Source organism: Drosophila suzukii, chromosome X (assembly GCF_043229965.1).
Source record: "Drosophila suzukii chromosome X, CBGP_Dsuzu_IsoJpt1.0, whole genome shotgun sequence".
Classification (NCBI taxonomy): Eukaryota; Metazoa; Arthropoda; class Insecta; order Diptera; family Drosophilidae; genus Drosophila; species Drosophila suzukii.
In genome coordinates, this window is record NC_092084.1 from 10123703 (window position 1) to 10145198 (window position 21496).

General features: G+C 40.8%; 1 protein-coding gene across 5 annotated transcripts in view; it reads right to left on the reverse strand.

Moving 5' to 3' along the window:
* bi (T-box transcription factor bifid) overlaps window positions 1–21496 on the reverse strand; it is a 66031-nt gene that overhangs the window by 26190 nt on the left and 18345 nt on the right. For 3 of the 5 annotated variants that reach the window (XM_036820457.3, XM_036820455.3, XM_036820454.3), the window contains exons 3-4: window positions 11120–11233; window positions 10893–11055 (exon numbers count right to left, since the gene is read on the reverse strand). In XM_036820457.3, coding sequence (XP_036676352.2) covers window positions 10893–11055; window positions 11120–11233 — 277 coding nt within the window. The remainder of the gene's footprint in view (window positions 1–10892; window positions 11056–11119; window positions 11234–21496) is intronic. The other 2 variants (XM_036820458.3, XM_036820456.3) reach the window with 1 other exon arrangement.

Consider the following 21496-nt stretch of genomic DNA (forward strand, 5'->3'; position numbering starts at 1 on the left):
ATAATTTGTGATTGCAATTTCGTCGACGTTGCTGTGTGGATTCGCATTTATTCATGTATTTTTAGCAGTGATCGCATCGAAAAAGTGATCAGACATTCCCGAGGATGGCGTGACTCAGGTTCAGAATCGAATTGAAATCGGCGCCCGTCGGGAATGGAATCGGAATCCGAATCAGAATCACCAAAAATCACTCCTCTCTTTCTATCTACCTTTCTTTATAATATTTTTTTTCGTTCGATTTCGGTGGAAACAACGAATACGTGTCACAAATTATTAATAATCTATAATAAAAAGTATAATTTCATTTAATAATGAGACGCGTGTAGAAATCGTCAGGATCCTCAAGTTGAATTTTTCATTTAATAAATCATCGAAAAATGAAGTTGCCGCCGCAGACGCATACTAATTTCCTTCTCCTCCTTGGGTTTAGTATTTATTTGTATTATAATTTTGTGTTTTTTTTTTTGGTGGTTGACCACGTTGCGCCCATTTTGTGGCGCCAGGTTCGACGTTGCATGTGCCTCCTCCGCCTTTTTTCTTTTTTTTTGTTTCTGTTTCTGGTTCCTCATCGCTGGCAGTTAAATTTCTGTTGGTTTTCCAACGTGACGCCTGTCAGCTGGCGTTTTTCAGAGGGCCTCCTATATATAAATTGGTAAGAGCTCTATGGCCGAGACAATTAAATGCCTAATTTTGTGTTGAACCCCCTCACCTCACCCCCACCTCAACACCGCGCTAACCCGTGGCGTTTGTTTTTCCAAATAATTCATTAATATTTTTCTGTTTCTGTTTCTTTTTTTTTCTGTTTTTTTTTTTTTTGGGTAATTATGACGGGCGGCGCTTGCCTGCCTGAGTTGCATGTGCAATGTATTTTTTTAACTCATTTTTTGTTGGGCGTTTCGGGTGCCAATTTCATGCGCTTTTCTCGTTAAGAGCGATAATTTATCAACAAGCTGGAAAATGTGGTTAACGCCCGAGGGGAGTTGGGTAAAAATAATGTGAAAAACATTTACTGCCAGCCAGACAGAAGTTTAAATGTTTGTTTTTATATTCGGCGCTTAGTTTGAGGCTTTGATTTCTGTATTTCTGATTTTCTGCATTTCACATTGAAAATAAAACTGTTTTTATTTGCAGTCAGACTGGGTGCTGAAAAATATTATTGATTGGCAAATGTGCCAAAAAATTTGTCGGTTTATTTAATGATCTGTATTATTTGTATTTTGATTGCTAGACATTTTATTTGTATTTCTCCATTTAATTGAATTCCCCTTGAATGCGCTTCACTTATTCAATGTGTTATCATTAATTTTCTTTTCAGTTTTAGTGGGCACTTTTTTTTCACTCGAGCGGAGAAACTGCGCCACAAGACAAAACGAGGCCATTATCTCCCCACTGTGCCGCTGCCACGCCCACTGTGCAACGCCCTAGTCTGGGCATATATAGTCATTCATCTATTTTCCACCAGCAGTCAGGTAGATATTACACTACACAAAATAAAGCCATGAATTGGTAAACATTTTAAAAAATAAAGAATACCTATTAACATATCATAGGGTGCTATATTTTATATGGTGGCTTAAGAACCTCTATATATTTTATGCCTATTTGAAAGAAATGTTTATATTAAGGAGTAATATAGGGAATATTTTTCTCTCTGCACCAATCGGGGTCCGGTTTACTTCAGTTTGGACTCTCATCATCTGGCTGAGGTGCAACGATAACAATAATTGCCCAACATTTTCTAGGTTATTATTTCGTTATTGCCGTTGCCGCTGACCCGTGTGTAAATTATCGGGGAGAATATGGTGAAATATATAGTGTGGATAGTGGATATACACATGCTACCTATAAGAATAGGCTTCGCTCCATTTGCCAACGGCATCGCATCGATTGATTCAATTAATTATCCCACTAATAGTTCATTTTTCCCCTCTTGTCTCTTTGTTTGTGCGTGTGTTTGTGCCTGGTCTAATCAAGTTTTCTCCATATTTTCCATAGATATATATATATAGAGTTTTTTTTTACCCACATATCGTTGTGGCTTCCTTTATGCAAATAACGCACACCTATTCATACATTTTGAAAATTGTTTTCCCAGTGATTGACGCTTTGACAGAGACAACTTAGTTGTCAACACGCAAGAATCATGTCCACAGCGGAGTTGTGATATATAGAACCCGTAGAGCCCAGAACCCTAACAATATCCAGGTACAGCACAACTATCAATCTATGACAACCGCCTCCCCCTTTTTTTCACAGGTACCCAGTTGCCCCCCGTTTTTAATGAGAGACAACACAGAATTTGCGTGCGACATCAAAGTTGTTCTCGTTGTTGTCTGGGCATTAGATGTTGTTAAAGTTGTTGCCATAATTGTTGTCATACTGACTATAACTATATGGTTAGTGGCATGGCGACGATAAGTCAGGCCAATAATCGAATCAGGCAGGGAACTGAAATCATAAAAGTGTCAATCTGGATAACAATAAAAATCAAACCCCTGGAACTGGTGATTTATTCTGTATTTATTATATATTCTAGTGGAATAGAAAAAGTGGGAGTTTCTTTAAAGCCAAATTTTCAACAGGTGACATTCTGGTTAATGACTTTCACCTGTCCGCAAGTCAAAGAGAAAAGAATCTCCCAAAACAAAGACAGATAAGCGTTGGCAAACACAGAGAGAGAAAAGAATGAATGGTTTGATGGGGATCCAGGGTTTGGGGTCTGGGCAAACATTTTCCACTAAGTAAAGATCAACAAGGGGTTCAAAGGTTGCCAGACTTTTCGGTATCTTCATATGGGCCAGTGGCGCCAGCGAAAGATATATCCACAGAATAATGGGTGAAGGAACTTTGAAAGAAAGGTGGAAGCACTGAGATAAAAGATGAAAGCAGCGGCATAGGTATACCATATACCATCTATTAAAAAATATCTGTAGATATTACAAATGTAAAGGAAAATTGAAATATTTTATTTAAGGTATACAGAGAAATATGAATAAAACCCCGACGAAACACCACAACAATGTGGCAATATTCCCCCTCACAAAAGTCTCGAGATAATGGTATGATATCTGGTGACCTCCGAGATTATAGAGATTAGTTTTTAGGCGCCAGCGGAGGCAGCTTCCGTTTTTTCTTTACCACTTGAGTGTTGCAAGCTGTCTGAACGAGGGGAAAATGCGCTATCTTTTCTGTATTCCACTTCAATCTGAATATAAATATGAATACGAATCCAAATCCGAATCAACATCTCTCCAGACTTGCAGACAAGTCAAACAAGGCGGGAGAACACGGGCAAATATCTTAAATTCAAATGGAAACAAAGGCAAACAGACAAACAGATGAAAGATGCTAGATGCAAGATGCAAGACAGACAGACAGACAGTCTGAGTTGGGGACAAACATTTGAATACCAATAGAGATTTACACAATGTGGTAGCATGTTTGAGGTGTTTAACTGTCACCTCAGACTTAGGCCCTCTGCAGATAGCACAGCCCATGGCATAACGATCCCATTCCAGCCGATCTGAGATGGCGCTTCTTCAGTCGGAGCAAACCAAACAGAAACTTGCATTAAAAAGTGGGCACTACACTGGAAAAAAGTTGGAAAATTATATATTTTCTAGTTTACTTATGATATGAATAAAATCTTCTTACTTTTACCACATGATTTTTTATATTTTTAGCTATTAAGAGGGGTATATCTTTTATATAACATACCATGTATATTATATGTGATATATGAGATATCATATACCATGTATATTATATCAACTTAGTTTTTCCCCCTGTGTAAGAGGCACACTTCGGGGCAAAGTGCGTTTGTGAGTAGATAGTCGCGTTTGGAAATCTATTTGCCAGGCAAATATTGCACTTCCTGTGGCCCCTCTCCTTCCATTTCTAGCTGGGTGGAGGAAATCCAAGTCAAGCTTGTCTATTTGCGTTGGCCTAATGGAAAAGCCACCGTGCCGCCCCCAAAAGAACATATCCTGTGATCTCCTTTTTGGCAACAATGGCCAAACAATGGGCTTTCCTCGCCAGCTGGCGCTGCTCACTTGGATTCGTTGTACGACTGACTGTGTGACAAGATACTGAGAGAGATGAAAGTATACACTTTTTGTATGTTTTCTATTTTTTTTTTTTGATGGAAGGGGTCTTAATCGCCCTGCACGCACACTTGCCGCACAATGGAATCCTGGGATCCTTGGCACAGCATGTGTGCCTTGTCCTGGCATCATAAACTCGTCTTCAGCTGTCGTCGCGCGCCCTTAATTTCTAAGCATTTGTTTAGACATGCACCGCAGCGCAAGGAGACAATAAGAAGAAATCCCGATGAGAATAATAATAAATAGAGGAGAATAATACGTAATACATAATAATAAAAGGAGGAGAAACCGAACCAAAAGATTGCGGTGACTGCACTGCGGGAGACGTGGCGTATGAGCAATCTCGCAAAAACCTCAAAAAGAAGGCAGGCAGAAAAAGTGGGCGTGGGTCTGGTTAATTATGTTGTTAGACAACGATCTCGGGAATCCCAATACCCAAGATGTGCCTTTTCACTACCTTTTCCCTTAAGGATATTAGGATAGGATAATCTTGTTGCTGCGGCTCGCATAATCCTGCCATTCAGTAACATACGATACGATGCGAGGCGATACGATACGATCCCATCAGCGGAATCGAATCGAAACGAATCGAAGTGAAGCGATCCAGGGGCGGGCAGCAACTAATCATCAAGGGGATTAACTGCCATTGAGAGCACCATTCCTGACTTCTCTCCTTTGTACGGTGATGTTAATAAGGGATCGGAAAAGTAGGTATCGGGGATAACCTCTGGAAATTATCCAGGGATATATCCCAATTAATTGGGTGCATTTATAGCAATGGTATAGGTGGATTTTATAGAATTTATGGTAACTTTAAGATGAAATACTACTTTACTGAAAAGGAATTTTTAGTATTTTTTATATTTCCATAAGGCTTACATTTATATTTTGGATGTAATGAATATCCCCCCAAGATCACATCCACTTAATTAAATTTCCTCCAACTCCCCGGCGGAATTTTCCAACTTTTTCCGACCTCTTATCTCCGCCAAGTGTTTTCCTCAAATGCGGACAAGCAGATGTAGATAAAGCCCAGAAATGCCAGGCCAAGTCGAAATCTCACTCTGGCCAAGCCCATCCCGTCCCCAGTAAGGGTTAAGGGGGGTCCTACAGACCCCCTCTTGGGGCATTAGCATATTACTCTTGGATCCGGATTCAGAACCTGAGGCTAACGTGACCAGCGGCACTTAAAGTCCTACTATTTTCCATTCCTCGTCCTTTTTTTTCGGGTGTTTTGTCACAAATTTTGGAACATTTAGTTTAGGTTGCTGCGGTCGCCGGGCGTTGAAACTAATTAACATATTTAATGTTTTTGGCACGTTTGACTCCTGGGTTTGGCCATGGTTAGAAAGCAGTCCTGGCGCCAGGCCTAGTTAAAATCTAATAAAAACCTGAGCATGCCTCATAAATTTCACTCCCACACCCCCCATCTGTGTGTATATATTTTTTATTTTATTTTATTTTCGAGAGGGGTTGGTTGAGCGCCTAATGGCGAACGCGCTTTTATGTTAAATTAAGCCCGAGATCCGTTTTTTTTTTCTTTTTTTTTTGGGGTGGCACTACCAAAATGCTGAATGTAGAACGAGGTGGCAAGTACGTTGTCGCTGAGGTGCGACAAAATATCGCAAATAAAAATTCCATTTTGTGTTTTGGAATTTTTTAATATTCAAATGAAGTCGCGCAAGGGAGACGCGAATTTTGTGCCTTTGAAGAGTTTGCCGGGGTAAGTTTCCGTTTTTTTTTTATGTACATTTTTCTCGTATTCCCTTCCAAACTCAAGGACCTTAAAGTCAGCACTTTAAGTGTAGAGAGTTCCTGAAAAACAGAAGGTTTGAAGAGCTTTGGGATCGATTTATTAAGCAAATGAACAGCGTAGTGGTTCGGCATTTGACATTTTCACACCATATAAAACGGAGCCGGGAATTCAATTCACATAAAAAGTCTTTTTGCACTTTTTTGCTTGATGCCAGCCCACTTAATTTAATAATTTTGTCGTTAAGCATACAGAATGCCCAACTTCATCAACTTGAAAATGTGATTAATGAAAGATGCTCGTAAAAAGATGCTATAAAATCTTCGCCAAAGCGTTTTCTTTTAGCTTTTCTGCCTCAAATCGGAGTTAAGAGTTAAGAGCCCCTAAAAATGATTTTCCAATCACAAGCGCCAACTTAATCTGAGCTCCCGTCTCTCACCTGGTTTTATTCCCATTCCCAATCCCATTACCATGCTCCAAACCGAGTTACGCCCTCCGGCAAATTGCGTGTGGCTTCCATCAGTTGAATGATTGATGGCCCAGACCAGTTTCTTCCTCTAAAAAACAACAAAAAAATAAAAACTACGCAGACGGCAAAAATAACCAGCTGTTGCAAAAAACAAAAAAGTAAAGAAAAAAAGTTGGGCTGCTGTCGCCGTGCCGGTGATATTGCTCCTTTCACTTGGCAAAACGGCGAGGAACAGCAGGCCTAATCTAGCTGATCGCCACCGATAGCCAGCCATTGATACCCTTTTGCTCTCGTCCGGGACTCTTGGGCACCGCATGATATGATATGGTCGCCAGATAGCGGTGGCATTAGGCATTAGATAAGGAATCAGATACATATATACGTATATACACGCGAGAAAGACAGGGGACCAGGCTATTTGTGGTTGCAACAGCAGCAGCAACATCATTATCATCGTCAGTAGGTAGGAAGCATCCTCATTAAGGGCTTAGTATTTCGAGGGTTGCATTTTAAGGGGTTGATCACTATTCCCATATAGGTGGCTATGCAGGCGAGTGAGAGGAGCCTACCAGACTAACCTATTCGTTTCGTGCGATTTGTAACAGGCCATTAACCTCATCCACTTAAAATAAAACTTTCGAATTACATACAAGTGAGCCTAAACTTTGGTAATCTATGTATAATAAGCTTATAGTTTATTATTAACTAAGTAAAACGACATTAACAATTAGATTCTTATTATACGAGTGAAATTCTGCCCCCCAAATATTAAAGATACACTTATTTAAAGACTAGCAAAGCTCTCATTCAAGACTTGTTAAAATAGTTATATCGATTCCCTGTTAAGTGATCAAGGTGGGTTGTCAAGGCAGTCGGGATGTTAGACCTTGTCCAAGCCTAATTGGTGTCACAATGAGCATTCCATCCACTCCAATCCACTTCAATTGAAGGCAATTCCCTGCAAGGCCCCCACTCCATTCACCAAATCCTGTTCGTTCAGAGACAGAGACCTTCGACCACGAGCCAAGGATAAGGATGGCAGGAAGGATCTGAATCTGAATCTGAACCTGAAGCCGAGGCTGGCTGTCAACTTCAAAAGGGCCTTTCAAATGGTATTTTGGGCAACACCTAACTACCTGACCCCGGGATGGCCCTTAAAGAGCGCGTCTGAAGCAGACAAATTGGCCAGATCTCATATCCCATATACCATATCCTATCCCATATCCCATAGCTCATATCCCATATGCACACACACACACACACACACACACACGTGCAGTTGCGGGCCGCCTTTGATTTTCTAAGCGAATTGTTTCAAGAAAACCACCAGAGAACGCTGCCCGAGATTGAGGTTGAGCCACGTATGTAGGTACAATATGGTTTATCCGAAGGATGGTCTATAAAGGACTCTCCTGTATGTGTGTGCGTGTGTTTTGCGCCTCAATTAATTTGATTTGCGTCCGTGTTCGTGTCCGTGTCCGGAAATGGAACTCCACTTGAGTTTAGTTTGTCAACCCGTTCCGTTCCGTTCTGTTCAGTTCAGTTCAGTTCCTCTTCTCGGACACAATTTTTGTTTTTTTTCGCTTCGCCTGCTGCCGATTCAGAAATCCCTGGGATGGTATGGGATCAAATGGGATGGGTTGCCGAGGATTGGGAGGATGCTCGAGACCACTTCTCCATGGTTGAATGGGCACAGAAGATGGCCAACTATGCTTTGAACTATGGGGAAACTAATGGCAGCAGACATATATGCCCCACCTCCTGAGTTCCCATCTCTTTCTCCCCCTTTTTTAGCATCGACTGTCTGAGTTTCAGCACACTGGGATAAAAATTCTAAATATTTATTTAATGGGTTCTATACTATCCATACATTCAATTTTACATCACCTGGGTTCTTTCTTTAGGAACTGTTTTAGGTATCCATTCTAATTACCAAGTAATTTTACTATACCTATCATATTGCAACATCTTACAACAACATTTTTGCAACTATAAATAATTATTTTAATCAGATGTGTTATATTTACTTAAGATTTGTAAACTTGTAGCGATAGTATTCTTCTGAATTTATGGTTAAATCTACGTTTATAAGAATGATTTCCCTATTCTAAAAATCCTTTTGTAATCTTCCCCGATTTGTATGATATTTCTTTATTTTTACAAATGCAATTTAACCAAATAAGAAGGGCTACAATGGAGTGGGGTTGGCTAATTGGAGTAGAGAGTGTCCCAACTTGAGCTGCAACAATTAAACGCATTAGGCGACACCTTCCTGCCGCCTGCGACCCACCCTCCGATTGAGCCACCCCCTTTGACCCCTTGGTGGTTCATTATACCTTATTAGGGTGGCTCTTTGCGGCAACATGGCCGACAGACACGCACACACTCTCAACAGAACACACACACACACACAGATATACCACACATAAGGGGCGTTTAAAAACGCGCGCGTTTTCTGCCGCCCGCTAAGTGCATTTCAATGTATGAAAAGCCGCTTCCGTTTCCGCAACGCTTTGGGGCACCTCACACCCATGCTCCCAACTCAACTGAATCAGTCGCTATATATTTATATATATATATATATATATGGTAGAACAAAGGTGGGCCACAATTACGGAATTGCGGGTCTGAAGGTCTGAACTTCTGAAGGCCTGCGACGTTGTTGTTTTGACACGCAGCCAGCGAGAAGCAGGCAGCACTACAGAAGTACAACAGAAATCACCCATATAAAATCACCCACCACCGCCCACTTTGACCCCACCACGACCGCAAAAAGTGTTAAATTATAGACTTTAATAACGCTCTCGGTTCCCCGGGCTGTCCCATGATTATATGATTATAACGCTTTTGAGAGCGCCAACAGATGGCGACACACAGACAGGGGTGGTGGTTCTTTCTGATACACAAACTACCTATAAAAGTTAAACAGCATTATCTTCGATATTTGTGGGAAATTACATATTGATTTATGCGTTGTCTTACCACAAGTTTTCCCAAGGAAATTAAAAGTTATCATTTCTGGGTACTATACTTGTAAAACTATATGGTTTATAAAAGTTCCGATGATACAGTTCCAAGAAAGCTGCTTTTGAATGAAATTTTATAGAACTGCTACTAAATATAACCAATAAATTACAAAATAAACAATAAAAACCCCGAATTTATTATATTTCTGTGAAATATTGAACACAAGTGCCCGGTGTATATTGAGAACCCCTTGATTAAATAAATACCCCTCCGATTCCGGACACCGATTCGAAATCGCTGGCCACACCACACGCAGCGTCGGCATTTTGGCGTTTGAACTAAGCGAAATTAATGGCCAACACAGGCTACTTAGGCGGAGGCCCACGCACACCGCCGGACACGAGACACGGATTGTCCAATTGTCCGGGGGTTCGGGGTCTGGGGACTGGGGATCTGCAGAGGTATATACATCTGATCTGAGGAGGAGGAGGAGGAGGAGTAGCCCTTATCCGCCGCTTGTTCGCTGTGCGATTTATGACTCGGCATGCAAAACGAGCCAAGATATATAAAAACCAAACAAAAAAAAAAAAAAGAGGAAAAAGAGGCGGAGACATGACACAAAACTGCAGAACCGCATGGCGCCCGCCCAAGATCATAATGATCGTAGGATCGTAGGAGAAAGGGGGAGAAAGAGAGTGTATATACGATATATAGGCACAACGGGTGGGCCCCACCGTCCGATCAATAAAAATGAAAATTTGCCCAGCAGTTGATGAAATTTACGCGATCGGCGTCGGCACAACTACAAAGTCAAAAGAAGCGCGCGAGCGCGGCCTTCAAATGAAAAGTCCACCGACAATTTGCCTGGCGCCCCCTTTCTTTTATTTTTTTTTTTTTTTGCTTTTTCCCAAACCCCCTCCATATTCTTTTCCATGCAGAATACAGAATCCACGATCCCGAGAGCTTATCCATCCGCTTCATGCGTGTGAGAAGTTTTAGATAAGCCAGACCAGGGAGGAGTTCTATATACTTCAAAGTGCAAGCCCGAAGGAAAACGAGTCGGATGCCATGCAAATTCACATTGATAAGCGAAAATAAAAAAAAATGAGAAACGAAAAAGAAGATGGGGTTACTGGCGGAGATGATATTTGAAGTGCCGAGTGTTAGGCGCAGGCTCTTTGATATGGGGCCTAGATAAAGTTCGCTTTGATGTGCTGCAGTTCCGTTGAATCGGGTTTTTCTTTTTGCTCTCAAGCTCCATTGGCGAATGAGTTAATTACTTTACTTTACTTTATGAAACAGGAACCAAAAATCAAGCAAAGTATACAAAAAAGTTAAATAATTTTAATTTATCGATATGATCACAAAATGGCCCCTCGTTGGGCGCCAATTTTTTATGTCCCTACATGCTTCCTAAATTTCTTCACATTCACTTAAAACGTTCACCAAAGTAAAAATATTCTGCACACTATATATCCAAAATCAGCCTGTAGAATTCCTTGGTATCGCTGAATTGTGGGTCTTTTTGTTTTTGTTGTGGGTCTGTTTTTGTGGGTGGGTGTATCTTAGATAACTAATGCGGTAAACAAAGAAGACGTACAGTACTTACAAATCCATGTTTATCACTAATATTGTTGGTCAATTTTAATTTGTGAAATGAAACAACTTTCTGCATCCATTGCTCACCCGTTGTGGGCGAATCTGGATGGATATACATGCGTTTTGGCATCTCGGGGTCCGCTTTCCCAGCCACCATCCAGCGACTGTAATTGCGATTGTTATGAGAAGTTCAGGACTCAGGACCCCTCATTGTATGTTAAGACTCACCTATTATGAAATTTATAACGATAATCGTCCGCCGCCACGATGTCCAGTAGCAAGATGTATTTAGCCTTGGCATCCAGTCCCGAAACACGAAATTTCATTTGCGGAAACATTTGTCTGTAAAAGGAAAGAGAAGAGATGAGGGATTAGAGATGGGTGTGCTACGGTTTGGATAGACGGGGGGATCAGGGTATATAAGGGGGTATAGTCATTTTCCCGGGCTAATCAAATAAAACATTAATCAGTGCGGCTTATAAAGCCTAAGACCCAAGACCACGTTCTGGTTCTCAGGGGCCCACCTTCGGGGCCAAGATCCATCCATCCAGCCAAGATCGCTGCTGCTAACCACAGTCGCAGTCGCACTCGCACTGGCACAATCATCATCATCATCATTATCAGATTCGGACTACGAGTTGGCCAAAAGCAAACAAAAACCCCCAGACCAGACCAGTCGGGCTATCAAGTGGCGCCAAGCCACAAATTGTTTCGGCTCGGCTCCGAGCTCCAAACTCCCGCCATTCGGATTCAAATTGGCCCAAAAAGAGAGGAGCAGAGGCAGAGTGCCAGGTTCCTCTTGGCCAGGTTGATTAGCCATGTTGGTGGCAATGTGCAAACTCGAAAATTACATGGCCCGGCCAAAAGGGGGAACACACACAGGCGGCGATTCCGATGCGATGCGATGCAATGTCGTTGTCCCTCGGAACAACCGAGCGGCCGAACAACCCAACAACCGAACAACCCAACAACCGAGCAGCCCAACATCCGAACAACCCGACTATCCACCCAAAAAGGAACCCGGAGATGGAACAAGAGGCAGAGGCATCATCTCTGGCCAGAGGAGATCTCGCCCAGCACACACACGGGCATAAATATGAAAATTATAACTTTAAGTAGCAATCACTCAATCGCTGTTCGGGTTCAGGTTCAGCACGGAAGCACTGAGCGAAACAGGTTAGTCTTTTATTGAATTTAATTGTTCTATGTCAAGCTTGTCCTTATAATTCCCAACTAGTTAAGGGTAAGTTTTCCATAGATTAGAAAATGCCCAGTAAACTTAAGAGTAAAAGTTTGATAGAAGTAAATATGTTTTTATAAGGATTGTAGAAGAAGCTGTCTACCGTATTTCCTTATAATTCCCAACTGCTTATTTTGGGTAGCTTTATTTTTCTCAGTAAGTTATTTCAATTGAATTAGAAAAAGTATGATACAATCGTTTATAATGAGTAATACAAATAAGTTTAGATAGAAAAAGCTGTCTAATAGACAGTACTGAAGTTAAGATGGGGAATAGTTTATATTAGCACTGGCTAACTCTGTGAGCTCTACATTTCTTTCAGTGTTCTTTTGAGGTTGGGACTCTCGAAGCGAGAGCGCCTCATGAATCAAATTTAACGAACGTCTTGTTCATGTTCACAGATCATCATCAGCTGCGACTGCATTTTGATAAAAACCAACAAACATCGTATGGAAGGGGTTGGGGGGGGGAGAGATACCAGAGGCGTGGAAGGAGGGCTAACAAGCTGAGTGATGTCTGACTGACTGGACGGGAAGACTGAAGACTGAAGACCGAAGACTGAGGAGCTGAGGAGCTGAGGACCGAACAGAACCGATGGAGGAGGGCGAGCCCCGAACCGAGGATGTTTCTATTTGGAGGAGAGCGCACCCCCTTTTTAGAGGGGGTGGGGGGGGGGCGAGGATTGGGGGGAGGTCTGCCTGCCTTTTTCGACTGCAAATTATTTTTTATTTGCCAGGAACGAAGGCACGTCTGTCTGCCTTGCCTTGCTTTTGGCTTGGACTCTTTTTTTTCTTTCTTTTTTTTTCTCGCTGCCTGGGCTTTTGTTTTTTCGAGAGTGTGTGTGTGTGTTGTCTTAACTGAATAGCTCGTTAACATTATTGAGCACTTGGCGCCAGTTGTTGGCAGCTTGTTATGGCCAGAGACCAGGGACCAGGGACCAGGCCAAGACCAGAGAGACATGGCCCCAAGCGAGGCCGACTTTGGAGCCAGTTTCCTGGGCCCACACCACACGCCGTATTTTTTGTTTCTTTCCTTTTTTTTTTTTTTTTTTTGCTTTGGATTGAAAAGCCTGGCTTGCTCGACAACAAAACGATTTGCTCTCGTTTGTGTTGGTTCCAGGGGCTCAGCTCAGGCTCTTTTGGCTCTTCCGAGACGCCAGACATCAGACTTCTGGCCAAAATGCGACCGAGACCGAAGCCGAGATTCAGGTTCGTGCAAATCGTTACGTGTAAAACTTGCACCTTTTGACCAGAGCACCCAGCGTCGTTGTTTGTTTTTGCCACACACATTTCAACGGAGTTCCACCGCGGCTAATTCAATTTCCCCCCCAATGCCAAAAGTGTTGAAGGCACTTGGCAACGCAAAACGCCAGGGCGAAGGAGCCCCTGAGCCCATGAGCCCATAATTAAGCTTAATTAAGGCTCAGTGCGTTTTCTTTATTGTTTTCCCTCTGCCCCTTTTTTTTTTCCTCTGAGCCATGAGCTCTGCTCTGCGAGTGTTAAGGTGTCGCTCAGTTGTCCTTAGCCTCGTCAGGCCCACATAGGGGTTAATGGCTAATCAATTAGCCCGGCCCGAAAATAAAATGTTCAACGATTGAGTTGTAATTGGGTTGGGCTCGGCGAAAAAAAAATATAAGACGGGGTAAAGACCGTATGAGAGGAAAGGGGAAAATAATGGTTTACATCGAGAGTAACGTTGGGGAGACAAAATGAGGTCAACAAAATATTTAAAAAATTATTCAACACTTTGAAATTATAAAAAATAATTCAGATAATCATTTCAAGAAAACAATTTAAATATATAAAAGCCCCCAGAATGTGTATAAAATGATAAGCACCCTAGAGTGTGGCAAACAACTAGCTAAGTGTATTTGAAGCACACATTAAAATAAACATCAAAAATGTATACAAAAAGCACACTTAATAATGTGTTCATTAACACTCGAATAAAACGCACTTCATACATAATCAATTCAGTGGCTTAGCAATAAAAACAAAAAGTGAGACAATATAATGAGTTTGATAATTCAACAAAGTGCAAAAACACTAGGAATAAATTTCATTTAAATAATAATAATAACTTTTATTTGCAATTTGTTGCTTAATAACAAAAAAACTAATAATGCAGACATTGTACTTAAGCATTTTTAAGTAATACATGATAATATCCGCAGGTTAAATTAAAAGTAGGTGTTAAAGCTAAAAACGTAGGGAAACTAAATATTTAGGAACTACTTTTAGTTATAGACTATATTATGAAACAAGGAAGAACGCTATAGTCGAGTACCTCGACTATCAGATACCCGTTACTCAGCTATATGGAGATATGCAAGCAGCAAAGCGAGATTAAAATGCGCCACCTACCGGCGGTATACAGATTTAAGCGTTATGGGCGTTAGAGTGGGCGTGGCAAATTTTTTTTTGGATCAATCGATAGGTATCGACGAGACCAATACATTTCAGTTAAAAATTTTTATCTAGCATGAAAATTGTGGGCGTCACAGGTTTTCGCGGTTTGTGGGCGTTAAAGTGGGCGTGGCAAACTTTTTTTTGGGTCAATCGATAGGTATTGATGAGAACAATACATTTCAGTTAAAATTTTTTATCTAGCATGAAAATTGTGGGCGTCACAGGTTTTCGCGGTTTGTGGGCGTTAAAGTGGGCGTGGCAAACTTTTTTTTGGGTCAATCGATAGGTATTGATGAGAACAATACATTTCAGTTAAAATTTTTATTCTAGCATCAAAACTGTAGGAGCCACAGTTTTGGGCGGTTTGTGGGCGTTAGAGTGGGCGTGGCACTGTGCTGAAACAAACTTGCGCTGCGCAGGAATCTCAGGAATCTGCGTGCCTAATCCCAGTATTGTAACTCTCATAGTTTCCGAGATCTCAGCGTTCATACGGACAGACGGACAGACGGACAGACGGACAGACGGACAGACGGACAGACGGACAGACGGACAGACGGACATGGCTAGATCGACTCGGCTAGTGATCCTGATCAAGAATATATATACTTTGTGGGGTCGGAAACGCTTCCTTCTGCCTGTTACATACTTTCCGACGAATCTAGTATACCCTTTTACTCTACGAGTAACGGGTATAAAAACCAATTGGAAACCTTACAGTTTCTGGAGAAGCAGACCATTTGTTGGGCATTTTGTTTTACAAAACTAACCCCCGGTTAAGTGAGCCCTAGCCACTTATCTAAATCTTGACTGCTTGCGGTGGCCATGTAATCGATTAGCGATCCCATCAGCGGATCCGCAGGTGACATCTGTGTATCCTGTGTCCTGTGTCCCGAGCACCGAGTTCCGATTCCTGACCACCTTTTTTCGCTACCCTGCCGGCGTCTATTAACGCACCTGTGCCTCTGCGATCTCGATGGCAGGTGAGAGGTGAGGCAGCCGACCTGCCTTAGAAGCGTCAATGCATTATCTGATAGTCAATCAAACAGCAGCCCAAAAATTGGGAAAAAAAACCCCGGGAAAAAGAGGCTGCGATGGGGAGATGATACAGGGGGACAAACAGAGGGAAGAATAAAACTAAAAACCAACAGAGGTTGGCTTGCAAAACGCATTCGTGGGTTTCTTTCCTTTTTTTATACTCCTCGTTTTTTTTTGTCAACAAGGCGCGGGGATTAAAGTAGCACCTGCAGTTGGCCCAAAGGGAACCGAAAATTGGTAGTGGTAGTACGGGGAAACCCTCGAGATATAGGGGCTGGGGATTCGTTGACAGTTTGGCTTTGTGACAACAAAATTGCTGTCGTTTTTTTTCTGGTGTTTTATTTTTTTGTGCCTCCTTAATCTTTGTCAACACATTGCCATTGGATTTCCGATAAACTGAATAAACTAAAGAAAGGGGTGCATATTCAACATCATCTTACATCATTTGCCTAGAGAACATCTGTCTTTTTTGTCCAGTTGATTTATTTATTTGGCCACTTTTTGCATTGCATTTAATTTGAATTTTATTGAATGACAATTGCATGCAAATTGCTTGAGAAAAGGGTTCTTGTGTGTGCATTTTTTTTGCATTTTACAGATGTACATCGTTTGGGTATTTGACAAATTTGTGAGAGCCATCAGTGGAGGAAAACGAGCTGGGGAACTTGCCAACTGGACAGAGACAAACAAGGACCAAAAGGCAGCTGCATCATAAACGTTAATTACCCACACAAACACACGCACACAGAGAAAGACGAAGGATCGGGCCAAATTAGTTAAACCAATAAACTGACAGGCCCAGACTGACTGACCAAGTGGCTGGGCCATATATCAAGTCTATATAATAATAAAACAATTTATGAAGGCATAACCACGGCCCCAAGTCCTCGTAAACAGGCTGCCCGTTTGTTTTAGCCTGTCAGTTAGTGGTAACGCCCACTCCCGTCTCGTTTTGGCCCGAAATGAATGGCCATGTCATTAAGATCCGAGGCTCCGAAACCCCGAAACCCTCAAAACAGGATCACAGGGAAGAGAGCAGCAGCAGCAGAAGAACGCAAATGCAGGGGATAAAATTCTAAAATATATATAGATGAGGTTTATTGGCAGGGGGGCAAACTATCGTCTGTATTTCTTATCGACGGACTCCCGACCCTGAGCACACACATACATAAATCTGGCGCAATGAATAAATCAAATGTGGGAAATCGGGTGTAATTACAATTTGATCGCTTCATTTTGGGAGAGCGTGAAACGAGGGAAGCTAATGGTGATATGAACCAAGACTAAACGAATTTGGAATGCCCTAAAATGTGGGGATATTAGAAAGGGGAAGTACTTGATCAATTTAAAAAATGAAAAGAAAAAAGATACTTTATAAGATACTACAAGATAAGTGGATATTTCTTAACATAGAATATAAAATCTTTAAATATAATGATGATCAAATAAAACTATGAAAGGTTAAACTAAGAAGGTTATAGAATCCATAGATGAATGGATGAATCCTTGATGGATGATTTTGATGATTTAAATCTATACCATTCTATTTACAATCTATATCCAATAACTTTCGACACAAATATATAATATCAAAAACCGAAATTGGGGAAGGATGCTCAATTAAGAATATGAGTTTAAAAAACAAGTATTTCCTATGATATTACTCCCAAAAAGGGTATATAAACCATAGATGTAACTCACATCCTTATCGAGGCTAGCGATTAGATTTCTGGCGCTGTCATCGCGCCTACTTTTCTGGCCTGATAAGGTGCCTTCCGAAAAATGCCTATATGTATATTTTCGGAGGGGAATCGAACAAAAAATAAACATGGCTGAACCCGTTGACCTTGTCAACGATTAGAATTGTCACAGTCACCGCCCCTCAATATTTTATTTTTCCACCACCCCCTCCAGATTTTTCGCCGCTCACAGTTTCCTCGCCTGTTGTTCAACTTAATTGTTATGAATTGAAATGCAGTTGTCACGCAGATAAGCGCAGGGCAAAATGAAAGGAAAGGAGAGACAAGGGTTCAGGGGTCGCGGGGTCAGGCTTTGAAAACTCGGATTCCAAGCGACTCTGCGACTTTGGGTGTTGATTTATGTTGTCTGCGGATGGGGCACATAAAAAACAACCTCAACAAGTGGCGTTCTGACAAGTGCAGCAAAAACAAAGCACTTTCGAATTGCGTTGGGGAAATAAAAACATCAACAGATTTTTAACCAAGTGCTTGGTAGGACCAAAGGAGTATTTATTCTTGGGATTTTATGATACAACCAATTTGGTAATATTTTTTTTTTGCTAAAATAGCTATATATATTGAGTGATTTTAGTCGTTTCTTTACAATTTTTTGTATAAAACCATGATAAAATCTACTTATTTATGATTAATGACTTTAAAACAAATGGGAAAGTTTGTGTTAAAAATCTTTAAAAATATTTTCCTATAACTAGACATATATTTAGCCTTACTATAAGCAAGTTATAATTAGCATTCATTTAAAGTATATATTTTATTTACTGCCTTTTTGAAGTGTGCTGCTAATTTGTACATTTCGAGCGGACATTGCCAATATGGATAATTATATATCTGTTTGTAGGAACACACAAACAAGGTCCACCCCTTTGCTTTGCTTTCTTTTGTGTGCCTGCCTTTGTATTGTTGCTTTGTTTTTTATTTATATTTTTTTTGTTTGTCATAATTGCTCATAATTGCGGCTGCTGTCACACACACACACACACACACTCACACACTTGCACACGGAAATGCACACATGAATTTGCGCCATTTTTGCTGAAACACGTTGTTTTTTTTTTGGTCGCCATCATTTTCGGTCAATTGACACAGACAAACAAGAACCCACACACACACACACGCACCCCCTTTTCTTATTTTATTTTATTTGCAAGTTCTAACCTTGCAAATTCAGCCCCTCTCTTTCTTTTGGCAGCTACCCCTCTCTTTCCCCCGCGATTCACCTGCTCTGTTTTTAGGCTGTTGCTGTCTCTTTTGCTCCCCCTGTGTGCCGCTGCTGTGGGGAGGGAAAGAGATGGCGCGACGCCCCCGCATTTATTTTTTTCTTTATTCTTTGTTTGTTTTCTTTTATTTATTTTGATTTTTTTTTTTTTAATTTGTTGTGTGTGTGTGTCTTTGCTTTGTTATTTTTCTCTGGCTTGCTTTATTTATTTTTTTTTTACTTTTTTCTGGATTGCCGGTCAGTTTTTTGACGCTTGGTCCGCCCATCGCCCCATCTCTTTCGCTCCCCAGCTCATTTGCATGCAAGAAATGTTCTTAACCCTTTTTTTGTATATTTTTAATTTTGCTTTCGATTTGTCAGTACAAATATGTGTGTGTGAGTGTTTGTTTGCTGGGTTTTTTTTTGGATTTTTTTGCTTATTTGCATTCATTTATTAATAATTTTCAGCTTCCTCTGGCTTTTAGCCTGTTTAATATGCAAGCCGACGGCTTCGTCAGTTGTGTGACTTTTCGCACAATAATCAAAGGCAGCAGCAACAACAATTGGCATAACAATTTAGCGGCAATTTTTATTTTATTTTCATTTGTCGCACATGCAAGGCAGGCAAAACGGTTGAATAAAATATGATGATTCTGATTTGCATATTAGAGAAACGTTTACACGGAAATTATTGATTTAGATTATAATGTGGGGGGGGGGGGGGTATATAATTTAATATAATTAAATTATTGTCAGCAGGGAGAAGTTATGTGCTTAGTAAGCCAAACCAAAATTTAAAATCGGTTTTAAAGGGTTAATTCAGGGGCTAGCAGTGCTGGTTGGGGTCACCTTTCTAAAAAGTTGTACGATAAGGGTTTGGAGCCCCAAAAAATAAGGATGATTCATCATAAATTGGTTTAAAATAGTTGAGTCATGTCATTCTAGATTGTTGAATGGGTTTCAAAGGGTCAATTCAAGGACTGAGCAGTATTGGTTGGGGTCACCTTTCTATAAATTATTGCTTTGGGTACACCAAAAAGTAAGAATGGCGCTTCATAAATTGTTTAAAAATAGTTTTATAAGGGAAAGATATATTTGCCATGAGATAGGTTTAAGTTACAGACTCTAAAAGTTGAGCTTAGGGTCACCATTTCCTAAAATTATCGTAAACTTGCAAATATTGAACAGAAAATGTTGTAAAAAAATATATTTACATAAAAAGCATGCTTTATATGATATAATAGCTCTACTTATAGACTCTTGAAGTGCCGTCAATGGTAATCGCCGTTTGCCTACTTATTTGCCATGGCCCTTTTAAGGGCAAAGATCCCCGGCGACCCGCCACTAATTGGTTCAACCTCAATTAGGTTCTTGGCCCGAGTCTCAAGATGGTTTTGGCCAAGATGCAAATGCAGTGGGAACTAGAAGCAGTGACATTTGCAACAAATCAGCAGGGAAATGGGGGCGGTGGCAAGAAAGTATCCCATAGACACACGAACGACCCCAAGGGCGGTGCTAAATTATTTATGGCCAAGTTTTAAATACATTTTGTCAGGGGGCAGGCGAGGGAGTTTGTCTTATTTTTAATTAAATTGTGCGTCAAACGTTTTGCAGCTCGTTGGCCAAGTTTGTGGAGTGTTGGGTGGTTCGATGGGTGGTTCGGTGGGTGGTTCGATGGGTGGTTCAGTGGGTGCGGCCCCCATCTTTGGCCTTACTTTATTTTTTCCCTGTCAATGTTTGCCTGCCAAAGTGTAAGTAATTTATGCGCATTTAGTGCTCAAGTGAGCTCAAAGCGAGCAGATAAAGAAAGATGAGCTCAAGATGCTCTACAATTGGAGGCTGCGAGGAGGGTTTTTCAAATTTCTGGATGGTGGGGGGCTTACGACAAGGGCCATCCAGTAAAAGCTGACTGAGCTCATTTCCATACAAATTGTCGCAGTCGAAAGCCATTAAAGTGGCAGCAAAAAAAGTAAATAATAAGTAGGAATGCATATGATTATTTTCCTTTTACGAGTAGTTGTAACTATTCAATGGATTTATTGCGATAATAATTAATTTTATTACTCTACCTATAAATACCCGAATGAATAACTATTTTTCGCCAGCAGTGAAATGTGGCACTTAAAAATTTTTGGAATTTACACCAGTTAAGTACAAAGGTATTTTATTGATTTAATAAAGTTAAAATCTTTATGAGTAAATATTTTTGCAATTTACAGAAATATGCTTTTTATTTCAAAGAAAGAATTATTTATAGGCACTTTGAATCGCCACAAGGGGATTCTCGTTCCCCCAGCTAAACTTGATGTACAGTGAGTAATCGCTAAAGCAAACAATCCCGATTGCAGCCACGCCCCCAGCGCCCACGTTTAATGTCTAAATTATGGTGGTAGGCGCCATTAACGCGTTTCTGTTTGTTTGTTTGCATTGCTTTTTCAATTTTTTCTTTTTTGTATAAAATAAACCCAAAGCTCAAGATCCTTCTTGAGTGGTTGGGATCACGATCACGACCAATACGATGATGATGATGATTCAGGGGGGTTTTCGAGGGGTATGGGGTTTCACTGATGGTCATGTCGATGCACACATCCGCACATCCGTTTAAAGAGCTCTGAAAACAGGGAAATGTGGAGGTTGCCTGGGATTGTTTGCTGCACTGAGAAATATATTCCTTCAGAGATCTATAGATCTATTAAATATTTTAATTTTCTTATTAGTTACTTTATTGGTTCGACATAATATGATAATTTTTTTGATGAGGGAATAAAACAAAAGATACCCTCAGGATCAATATGACTACTCAATAAAATGGTTTCACTTGAGTTAGGAGATTTCAGTTCCAATTTTACTCGGAGTAGAAGAGCTGATATACTTTTCTCTCAGTGTTGGATGGTTGCTTGGCCTGTTGGCGAGTTGTTGCTTGAATTGTTGTTAACTTGGTTTGAGGACGCGGACGCGGCTAATAAC